This window comes from Panthera leo, chromosome B1, assembly GCF_018350215.1.
Source record: "Panthera leo isolate Ple1 chromosome B1, P.leo_Ple1_pat1.1, whole genome shotgun sequence".
NCBI lineage: Eukaryota > Metazoa > Chordata > Mammalia > Carnivora > Felidae > Panthera > Panthera leo.
Genome location: NC_056682.1, coordinates 188,520,923 through 188,533,351, shown reverse-complemented (window position 1 = coordinate 188,533,351; position 12,429 = coordinate 188,520,923). Strand labels below are relative to the sequence as shown.

Sequence of the window (12,429 nt, the reverse complement as noted above, 5' to 3'; positions counted from 1 at the left end):
TGGAAGAAAAGAACAAGAAACTTTATTCCGACTTATCCCTTGTTACCCTGACACTTGAAGCGAATGAAAAATCCACCTGCCTGTTTTATGGGGAGGATCTGCTTCATTCTTAGTGATAAGAATCATATGACCAACTGCTGTTAAGCTGTTCCCTTTTCAAAAGAATGTGGTGGAGATCTAGAATTGCTGCCCTACATAAAATCTGGCACTCTAGCTCTGACAGAGTTCAGGCAGTTTGCGGACACTTTCAGAGCCTTGGTTTTTTCATCTGTAAATTGAGGCTAATGAGGATTTATAACTTTAAGGATTCTTGTGAGAATAATTGAAAACAAACCCAGAAACAAACATGTGAAACATGGCAATTCCTTAGTGTTCTTTCCAGGATATAGTGACTGTTCAATAAGTGTAGTTATCAGTATTATAATGCATTCAAATCCAAAATTATTAAATTAGTATGATACTTCATGGTCTATTATTTTGTCCCTTTCAGTAAAAGTTTTTTTTTTTTCCTTTGCATTCTTTTGAATCATCGTGACACTTTGCAAGCTTTAGGAAATTTACTCTTTTTTGCCCCGTCTCTGATTTCTACTTGCATTCCTACCTGGAAAAATGTTTCGACGTGTTGTCTGGGAGCATCTTCCTTGAGAACAGGATATGTGCATTTACCCATCATATCATATATTGCTTTCATTATATCAAGCATTTCCTGAAAAGTAAAAGGCACTCACATGAGACTGCATGCATTATATGAAGAAACCAGTCTGACATTATTCCTACTCAATTTCAAAAATTTTTTTATTATTCGTTAAGTTTTGGTTGTCCCAGAGGAAAACACAACAGTTTTGTGCCTTAAAAGCTGCAGGATCAGAATGTCAGAACTAATTTTGATATTGGTTTCAAAATGAAGTAAATTCCCACATATCTGAGATGATCAGGAAATGAATATTCTGGTTGTTTTGGTTTTTGTTTTTTCTTAAAACTTTTTTTTTTTTTTTTTTTTTTTTTTGAGAAAGAGAGCAAGGGAGAAGCAAAAGGAGAGAGAATCTTAAACAGGCTCCACCCCCAACATGGAGTCGGAGGCAGGGCTTGATCTCAGGACTGGGAGATCATGACCTGAGCTGAAATCAGGAGTCAGACGCTTAACTGACTGTACCACCCAGGCACCCCAGGAATGTTCTGGTTTGAGATTTGGATTTCTATACACTTCACATAGACTGTTTTTTGTTTTATTGATTTGTTATATATCTTACATGTTGATTTATTGAGAATGAACTCCATATCATGAACTCCATTTATTGAGAATGAACTCCATATCATGAGAATTATACTAAAACTAGCTGGTAAGTCTCAAAGCTTATGAGGATTTTCATTGTTTTTTTTCCTACTGTGGCTTGAAGTGAAGAAATTACACATGTAGGTTAGTCAAGATATCATGACTGAGAAATCCTTTGAAATTTCATTAATTTTTTAATTCAGACAAAATCTAGTTTTTGACTTTCCATTGTCAGTATTAGTAAGAATAATATCTAATTACTCATTCAGATTTATTGTTTCACGTTTATTGCCTTCATAATGAAATTCCCATATAAAAGTCTAGACTAGATTAAGCTGATAATACAGATGAGAGTATCCAATTCTATTATTAATGATGAAGGAGTTTATAGTTTATAAATCATAAACATTTTAAGATGTTTTGAGTTTAGATAAGTAGCAAGAAGTTTGTCTGACTTCAGAATTCATGAAATGTGTGAAATATAAGCCTAGCATGTATATGTTAAACATAGAGATAGAAAGGGATTGAAGGGCCAAGAGGTAGCAAATATTCCTGAGGCATCTGAGTACCAACCTTACTTTATTACTGTACACAAGATATAAGAGGCACTAACTATTCAAGATGCGCTCAATATACACAAATACTTAACATTCATGAGGTCTTACTTCCATTCTGGTCCCATGTGTATTCTGCTCAAAAAACACAAAACCTATGGCCTTTGAACAGGCCAATGGTCACACTGTACCTGTGATCAGGTGTACTTGTCCCTATGTCCCTAGTTGAGCAAGGTCAGGTCATTGGCCCAGGGTACCTTTTGTTTAAGAGGCTTCATGCTCAAAACTCAACGGAGGGGAGGAAAGTGAGGCAGTGAGAAAGGACGTATGGATATTGAGCGCCCCCTCCAGGATTCAGCTGGTACTTCAACCCCATTTGGACCCCATCCTAAATTTGTTAATTTACCTCATTCCTTTCCCCTTGCTTCTCACTGTGTTTTAATTGCTTTAACAAACCATTTGATATGAGCACCTTAATCTGGTCTGTGGGCCTTCTTTCTTGGATAGCCTGCCTGAAGTTTAGGGGCCCCTTAATGCACCAGGTCCTGTTCTGCACGATACAGGTCATTGCACAGCCTATGTAATTTTAAAATTGTCTCCATATGGACCATATTATATTGGAGAGGGAAGGTCACAGGTCAAATATTCTAGCCTGGCTTGAATGTATTTTCTTCCTATCTGATTCCAACCACAGTCTTTATCCGATTTACAGTATTTATTTGAATGTCATTAGGAAACCGGGGTATAATTCTTAGGTGATTTGTTTCCATCTTGAAGATGCACCAAAAACTAATCCTTTTCATTGCCCGTTTTTTACTAGAATAGTTCACCACCACCACATAAAATATTTTAGATTTCCTGAAAAAGCTATTTTCAAATTAATAAATTCAATTGTTTAACATTTGGACGTTAAAAAAAAGTGGAGGGTGGTGTTGGTGAGGCATCCCTTACCTCTTTAGTGATGTAGCCATCTTTATTTATGTCATACAAATTAAATGCCCAGTTGAGTTTTTCTTGTACTGTCCCCCGGAGCAAAATGGAAAGACCCTTGATGAAATCCTAGAAAGAAAAGTATAATTTGATACAACATTTCTAAAAAAACAAAAATACAACACAAAGGGTGAGACAAGTCTCTCTGAAATGATGGAAGCAAGGGTTATAACCCTCGATTTTGAACAATTAGTAAGGTAATGTGTTCTTGGACGTCTGTTTCTCAGAGTTCTTTGTGGGCATAAGCCACTCCATACCTTTAACATTTTCATCTTTGAATTGGAAGCTGTGACTTAAATCAACTGTGGAACTGAAAATTGTATGAAGGCAGACACCCAAATGACAGAATGCATGCTCTAAGTTGTATTGTTGTTTTTTTTAAATTTTTTTTAATGTTTATTTATTTTTGAGAGAAAGAGAGAGAGTATGAGTGGGGGGGGGGTGGGAAGAGAGAGAGGAAGACAGAATCCAAAGCAGGCTCCAGGCAGCCTCTGAGATGTCAGCACAGAGCCTGACACGGGGCTCAAACTCCCAAACCATGAGATCATGACCTGAGCCAAAGTCAGAGGCTTACCCGACTGAGCCACCCAGGCGCCCCAGGTTGTATTTTTTTTTTTTTTTTTTTTTACCACAATTGCACACAATTCTTCTACTGCAAAAAATCTAGTAACACTGTATCTTATTAAATACCAGCATGAGCACATACATAGCACATTTCACATGACAAAGATCTGCTAACAAGAAATATGGTCTGAAAGATATGGGCCAACTTGCTTAGAAATCAAGTTATAACACACATGTACGCAGTGGGTTAGAGCATGGAGCTGGAAGCCAGATGACCTGAACTCAAATTCCAGTTATGTCACTTGAGAGCTTTGCGTCCTCTGACAATTTAATATCCTTTTGCATCAATTTTTATATATGGAGGATGGAGTATCCACTTCCTAAAGTTTTGGTGAGGATTATGACAGTTAAGCTATTTAGGACAGTGTCTAGTAAGGGCATTGGTTGTGTTTGTCAACCAGTTGGAGCCCTTAACCAATATCACGGTGAGGCTAGTGTGACTGCATTGCAGACGAATCACGTTGACTTGATCAACTCCCTATATATTTGCTGTCATGTGAAGCAAAGCTAACATTGCAATGTGCTAATTCTGAGCTCACACAGATTTGATAATCCATTGTTAGGTAGGGACAAAAGAGCAAAAGGGACATGCAGAAGTGGCTTTCTGGGTGAATTTCCTTTTTTCTCTGCATTTCCATATTCCATCATTTTATAGCTGTTTTCTTGTCTCAGTTTCTTAATGATAATTTTAATTTCTTTACTTTTAAATGTAGTTAATATTCACATAGTTCAAAATTTAAAAACATGTAAGATGTTTGATAAAAAAAAATCTTTCTCCCATTCCTGGACCCAGCCACCCTTTTTCTTTCTCCATAAGCAGGTGGCATTAGTAGCTTCTTGAATTTACTTCCAAGGAGTTTTGTGCGGATACAAGTATAAGGCATATTTGCTTATATATATTCTACCTCCCTTTACACAAATAGTCTGACAGGATATTCTGTACTTTTTTTTCCACCTAACAATCTTAGAAATAATTCCAATCTTTTTCACATTCATAGTATGTATGAATGTAACACAGTTTACTAGTCTTCCATTGAGGAGTATTTAAAGATTTCCAGTTTTATTAAAAACAGTGTTACAAAGAGTGACCTCATGTATACATAATTCATACTTGAACAAATATATCTGTAGAATAAATGCTTAGATGTGGAATTTTTGTTTAAAGGATTTAAACATTTGTAAATTTTAGAGTTACTTCCAAATTGCACTCAAATTACCCTCTCAAACTCTATGAATAAGAATATTTTTTATGTATAAGAATATTATAGTTTGCCAACACTATATGGCATCGAACTTTGATGGCTTTCAATTTTATAGAAAACTATTTCTCAGATTACTTATATTTGTATCCTATTATAAAGAAATTTGAACATTTTTTTTCAAATGTCTTGATTTATAGAAATCCTTGCTTCACATATTACTGAAATTATCCCTTATCTGGGATGTGTCTTCAAGTATTGTTTCCCAGGTTTGCTATTTCTTTTTATTTTTCTCATTTTGAATTTTGCAAAGCAGGAAACTTTTTATTTGTATATTCTAGAATCTGTCACTCTTTTAGGTCTTTGCTTTATGTCATATTGAAAGGCCTTCCCCATTTGAAGTTATAGAAAGATACTCCCATGCCTTTTTCTAAGTACTTCTAAAATTTACTTGTTTACATTTAAACCCTTATTCCACTTGGAATGTATCCAATATTTTTAGGTAGTCATCTTTTTTCACACTTATTATTTGTGACCCACTGATATGAGATGCAAGGGCTATCATATCCTTACGTCTTTTATGATTTGTTTGTATTTCTGAAATTACTATTTTATTTTATTAGTAAACTTGTTTATATATATACCTCTACTACATCAGTTCAATTATGAAAGCATTTTAGTAATTTTAACAGCTGTTAGGGCAGTTTTCTCCTAATCAGTCTTCTTTTTCAGCTGTTTTCTCTATTTTTTGTTTGTTTGTCTTAATATTCCACAAGATCTTTTGAATAACCTTTTGGGGAATTTGTAGGCTTTGAGGTATATTTACAGATAAGCTTTGGCAGAATTGACATACAGCTGCATGTTGATGGGTCTTCCTAATTAAGACTATGAAAGACCTTTCTCTTGTCTGGGTCAGTTTTGTCACTGAACATTATCAGTGTTCTGCTACTGCTATAACAGATTACCACAACTCCAGTGACTCAAAATAATACATGTTTATTATCTTGCAGTTCTGAAGATCAGGAGTCTGAAATGGTTTCACTGGCCTGGAACCAATATGGCAGAGCACACCTTGGGGATGTGGAGGGACAGTTTGTTCCCTGGCCTTTTTTAGCATCTAGAAGCCACCTGCATTGCTTGGCTTGTGGCCCCTTCCTCCACCTTCAGAGCACATCAGTCCAGTCTCTGCTCCTTTTGTCATATCTTTCCTTTCTTACCCTGATCTTCATATTCCCTCTTAGAAGGGCCCTTGTGATTATATTAGACCCACTTAGATAATCCAGGATGATTTCCCCATCTCAAGATCCTTCATCACACCTGCAAAGCTCCTTCCACCATGTAAGGTAACATATTCACAAGTTCCAGGAATTAGGGTGTAGACATTTTTCATGGACCATTATCTAGCACACTAAACTCTGATATGTTTTAGGCCTTTTTGTTTTTTCCAAATTGTTCTTTCATATTTCTTAGTCATAGTTATTTCTAGGTATTTTAATCCTTCTGTTGCTGTTATAAGTGAGGTATTTTATTCTAGTACAGATTCTAAATTAGATTTGTTTGTACATATGACAGCTATTGATTTCTGTATAATAATTGTTTATGCTGCCAACCAACTTAGTGTTTCTATTGTATATGATAGTTTTTCAATTGATTCTCCTGGGTTTTTCATGGGTACAATCATATTAGCGGCAAATGGAATTAACTTTACCTCTTCTTTCTAATTTTTACATTTTTAATTACCTCCTTTTTTCTAACTGTATTGAACAATATATCTGGAATAATATTATATAACAACAGTAATAGCCATCCTTATTTTGTTACTCAATTTCATAAGACTATTTCTAGTGTTTTCTCCTTTAAGCATGTTACTGGCTTAGTCATGCCAAGGAGGTAGACAATTCCCATTTTATTAAAAAAAATTATCAAGAATAACCATTGACTTTCTTGCAAACCTGGAAAAGTTGATCTTCAACTTCCTATGGAATTGCAAAGGGCCCCAGGTAGCCAAAACAATGTGGAAAAGGATAAAGTTACAGAGCTCAAACTCCAATTTCAGAACTCACTACAAATCTACAGTACAGTGTAGCACTGGTGTAGCATATGTGTATATATATATATATATATATATTATATGTATGTATATATATATATATATACATATACGTATGTATATATATACATATACGTATGTATGAGAATATACATTATACGTATACATATACGTATGTATGAGAATATATATTATACGTATACAATATACGTATGTATGAGAATATATACATATATATATGTATACGTATACAATATACGTATGTATGAGAATATATATATGTATACGTATACAATATACGTATGTATGAGAATATATATTATACGTATGTATATATATACATATACATATACGTATGTATATATATACATATACGTATGTATGAGAATATATCCATATATAATTGAGAATCTGGAAATAAGCACCTATGGCCATTGATTTTCAACAAGGGTGCCAGGACCAAGCTGTGGGGCAAGAATAGTGTCTTCAACAATTGATGCTGTGTGAACCAGCATACTGTACTCTATTTCACATCTTTATTCAGGGTACAAATTTAAAGTGAGAAAATAAAAGAGAACTCAGGAGAAAGCCACAAAGAATTGCAATATTCAGCAGGCAGAGAGAAGAGAAGCTGTCAAGGGATCTGGAAAGTAAGCTAAATAAAACTGCTGAAGAAGTATGAGAGGTTAAGTGAAGAATGCATTTTCCTTGGAAAGGATGGTTAATCATGATACTATGATGCTGCTGGCAATGAAAAGTGTTCACTGGATCAGCAGCATGGAGGTCACTAATGACCGATGGGAGAACTTTCTGTTGGAATAGAGGAAGCAAACAATGATGGAGATTGTGTGTAGAAAACTCACAACTCTTGGGTGGCCGTGACAATAGAGGGACAAGGGCTAGTATAAATGAACAGGAGTATGGGATCACAGGACAGATTTTGGAAGGTGAGCATTTTGATTACTGGAGGGAAGTATTTATGAAGAGAAAATTCCTAAAGATGTGTGTGAGGGAGAGGAGGGAGCATGAGAAATGGACTGATCCTTCTGAGAAGAGGGGAGAGATCCAAGTGCAGGTAGAGGGTCCGAGCTCTGGAGGGAGGAGGTACATTTCTTCAGTTGACATGGAAGAAGGAGAACAGCCTGTGGATGCCAGCAGCTGATAAGGGCAGGAAGATGGGTAGTGAGTCCCCACATGACAGCTTTAGTGGATGTCATCTGCTTGGGATTGAATGACATGGCAGAAAGGGTTGGATTTCCTCAGATCAGCTGTTTGAGGAAAGGAGGAGGCAGCCACGCTACTAGACAATAAGGTGACTCGTGCAAACTCCAAGAAGGTGGACATTGCTCAGGACACTTCCTTGCTATCTCCTGGAAAGTTGTAATTTATATAGACCTGTAATATACAACACACTATAGTTAAGAGGTAATGTGAAATACACAACTTGCAAGCTATAAGATTTGGCATTTGGGAAGGTACAAAATAGTCACTGCCAAGCATGAGAAGGTAGGCTCATCAGAGAGAGATTGCTGGACAGGTTTAAAAGGCCAGATGAGGTTGATGGTTGTCAATACAAATCTTACCTGTTGTTTCAAATCACAAAGTAATAGTTATATGCCCTTAGTTGAAAAGGGGGCTGGATACAAGGTCTTGGAAAACATGCTTAAAGCATTGTTCTCAAAATTTAGTTTGCTACAAAATCACCTGGAGGGCTTGCTAAAACACAGATTGCTGGGCCCCACCCTCTGTTTTTCTGATTTATTGGGGTGCAAGAATATATATTTCTTTAAAAAATTTTTTTTAAATGTTTATATTCATTTTTGAGAGACAGAGAAAGACAGAGTGCTAGCAGGCGAGGGGCAGAGAGAGAGAGAGGGAGACACAGAATCTGAAGCAGGCTTCAGGCTCCAGGCTGTCAGCACAGAGTCAGACGCGGGGCTTTAACCCATGAACCGTGAGATCATGACCTGAGCGCAAGTCGGGCGCTTAACTAAGCCACCCAAGCGCCCCAAGAATATATATTCCTAACAAACTCCAAGGGGTGCTGATCCTGCTGGTCCAGGAACCACACTTTGAGAACCACTGGCCTACAGAAATCAGTGGCATTGGCCCTATCACCAAACAGAGCAGACCAGAGCAACAGTGAAAGCACTTTTAAGGTCACATGTGGACTTCTGTTGTTTGTGTTCCTGGTAAGACCCTAATTTCCATTTGGTGCCCCATCCAATTCCGCATTAGTACTCTCCACCTCCGGCTCTAGTGATGGAGCTATGACCTGGGCAGAGTCAGAAGGCACAGATGAGCCCTTTGGTCAAGGCAGTGCGATCTGTGGGTGGCAGGCAAATGAACCCGGTCCACATCTGCTCGACATGAACAAGCCTGGAGCCAAGGAGCTGTTGGCATCTTCTTGTGATGACAAGAGAGTGCACCCTCAGTTGTAGCCAGCCCTATCTCTGGATTCTTTGTTTCTTTGAGCCAAAAAAGTCATCATATTGTTTTTGCTAGTGTGTGATTTTCTATTATTTGTCAACAAAAATATCCTGATTCATAGGCTGACACCTGATTTACATCTTCTTTTTAAGTACTGTGTATCCCCAAACTACTTACATTGAAAGATGGCTGTGGACCTTGAGCACTTTTCTACCATGTTGCAAGAGAATATCAATAGTCATTTCAAACAAGAATGATTCCTTATTTGTGGCAAAGGAAAATGAGAAACTCAATGAGTCTTAATGTGGGTTTTGCTCCATGCTTTTCTGAATGGTAATTGAAATCTGCCGAGCAGGAGTCACAAGGCGTAAAAAAAAAAACAACTCTCAGAGTACTTTGCATAATTACCTTTTATCTGTGAAAGACGGTTGCATCTGTTCCCTAATGCAGGAAAATGATACTGAATTCTGTTTTCCATTCTTTTAGGATCAAAGCAAAAGAAGGAAGAAGGGCATAAAGATTTGACTTCATAATATCCCAGTCTTGTTCAGTAGTAAGCTTTTAGGTATCTATCCAATTTTTGCTTAGTACATTAATTTTTTACTATGACAGGGACACTAGTGTTCCTCTGTTGGAGGAGGTCATCAAAGGATGCAAACACCAGTTGACCCACGAGCTGGCCTGGGCAATCCGAGGCTCTCACCCCTCCCCTGTCCTTGTGATAGATGGTCTGTCCACCATTTCTGGACAAGGAACCACTTCAAGTATGCAGCCTTGAGAAGGTAAGATCTTATTGAGACCATCTGGACTGTATATGTGACTGAATCCAATTAAGGTCTCCACAAAAATTGTTGAGATTCTGGTGGGCAGTACAGAGATTTACTTGTCTTGTGTTTGCCCAAGACAAGCCTCACAGGTAAGTTCCTTGCTTATCACACCTGCCACCTACCATTCTAGGGTGGCCTGCCTCTTTCCTCAGTCTCTCCTTGTTCTCTGAGTACGGGGGGCCGGTTTGGAATTTCACCAGAGGAACTACTGAGGTTGCAAACCAACATCCTGCCCCTCCTGCCTGGTGCCCAAAGAGCATCATGGCTTATAATCATGCATGTGGGGGTATTTGCAACAAACGGTCCTGTTTATAGCTGGGAAAACAACATTAAATGACGTACGACAGGTTTAAAATGTTAACTAGTCAGTGACAGATCCAATATGGAAATCATACATGTCTTTGGTATATTTCCTATTTTATGCTTGCTTTTATATTTTCATGAAAATTTTAAAGGTTATTTATTTTCTATAGTATAACCTCTCTTGATTGGGGTTAAACTTCCACAGTAGTTGAGCTACTTTTTAAAATATTAAAAGGAACAAAATTTCAAGTATTACATAAAGTTTGTGTTTGTTTGGAACTAATAAAAGGTATCAATATGTCTAAAAAATAACAAGTAAATTTTCCAAGATTTGTGGTCTGATTTTATCTCACAGAAGGGATAATCCACTTACCTTGTTTGATATACAATATTGTGTATTTAGGTAATTTAATATTTTCAAAGGTGATGATAGACACATTCAATTAAGTTAGAAGAAAGTTCTTTGGTATGGTCTCATTAAAGGCCATTAACACATTTTTAACCAAAAATAATAAATATAAATATATAACAAATGTATACATAAATATAAGGCCTGATTTGTGTAACAAATTACAGAAAACTGTTCTGAAGAAAATTGTGATCACCACATAATCCTATCACCTATTCAAAATGAACATTTCCATTTTTTGATGCACCCCTTAGCAGATATGGTCATATGGTGTGTTTATAATTCTGTATGCCTCACTTAAAATTACAAGGGTTTTCCCACATCACTGAAAATTCATTGTGACATCATTTAAATAGCTACATATTAGATGGAACCATATGAAATTGCTGATAATTTTTGTTGTATTTTTCAAGAATAATAATTTCATATGGTTTAATCTAATAATACTATTACAGTGGCTTTTGAACATTTTGGACCCCAAATCACAATAATTGTATTTTAAATGGCAACCTAGTACACACACACACACACACACACACACACACCAGAAAGTAATTATTTCCATTTCTCTTCTATTAATTTTTTAAATGCTCATGATATTAATCTCTAAATTAATTTTACCACCTACTGATGATTGCAATCTGGAGTTTGAAACACTGCTTTGTCATATGGATATGTTGTAATTCACTTACCCATACTTTCTATTGTTGGCTATGTAAATTAATTAATTTTTTTCTCTATTATAAATGATGCTATGTAAGCATTGTTCTGTAACTATTTCCCATCATTCTCACGTATTTCCTTAGGAAAGGAGTAGAAGTCCTGGGTCCTGGGAACACTGAAATTCAATAGTAATAATGACTACAGTTTATTGATGTGTACGGGATATTATGTTAGGAAATTTCTGTGCATTATTTCATGTCAGCCTCATGCAACCATAGGGAGTAGGTATTGTCTTTAAATTAGAGACAGAGACTCAGAGAAAACAAGTGACCGAGCCAAGGCATACAGCCAGTGAGCAGGGAGCTGAAAATCAAACCCAGAACTCTGACTCAATGCCCAGGGCTCATTTGGACTAGAACTGAAGCAACAGGCTGTGTTTATACAGAACAGTATGATATAAACATATGTCATATCTCTTGGTACTATATGATAGAATTGTGGGATGATGTGAAATATTGAGGAGGGCACCTTTTGGGATGAGCGCTGGGTGTTGTATGGAAACCAATTCGACAATAAATTTCATGAAAAAAAAAAAAAAGAAGTAGTGACTCATACGGATTGCAATTCAATTGCTTACTAATAACATTTGTAGAACATTTGGAGGTGCCAGGAATTCATAATTCTTGCTATAAAATTGCTGCATAAATGAATTGGAAAATAGCCTCAGCTTCTTTTTTAAAACAAGTGTGTCAGGATACAAATACATGTGTGTGACTATGAGCGGCTCTAAGAAGATCAGCTAAGAAGCCCAAGAGTGACATGTCCAGGAGTCCAGAAGCCCAAGAGTGATTGAAACAGATTGAGAGAGGTCAATTCTCAGAGACTGACTAGATGTCAACTGGGGTCACCAACATTAACTGTTCTATTTAGATGAGAAGAGATTTCTGGAGCTTCCATAGTGGTTGGAGTGTTAAAGTTAGAGGTAAATTCAGGACTGGGGCAGGAAAGATGTAAGATGAGCCCAGAGCATCTCGTAGTGCCAGAAAATAAGGACTTGATGGAAGAAACAAGAAAGAAAAACAATCACAATGATGGGAGTATGTCGAA

The 12,429-nt window shown here is 36.7% G+C and overlaps 1 protein-coding gene across 2 annotated transcripts in view; it reads right to left on the bottom strand.

Annotated features, from left to right (window-relative positions):
• KCNIP4 (potassium voltage-gated channel interacting protein 4) overlaps nucleotides 1-12,429 on the bottom strand; it is a 224,710-nt gene that overhangs the window by 2,367 nt on the left and 209,914 nt on the right. For both annotated transcript variants that reach the window (XM_042934052.1, XM_042934053.1), the window contains exons 5-6: nucleotides 2,779-2,886; nucleotides 602-706 (exon numbers count right to left, since the gene is read on the bottom strand). In XM_042934052.1, coding sequence (XP_042789986.1) covers nucleotides 602-706; nucleotides 2,779-2,886 — 213 coding nt within the window. The remainder of the gene's footprint in view (nucleotides 1-601; nucleotides 707-2,778; nucleotides 2,887-12,429) is intronic.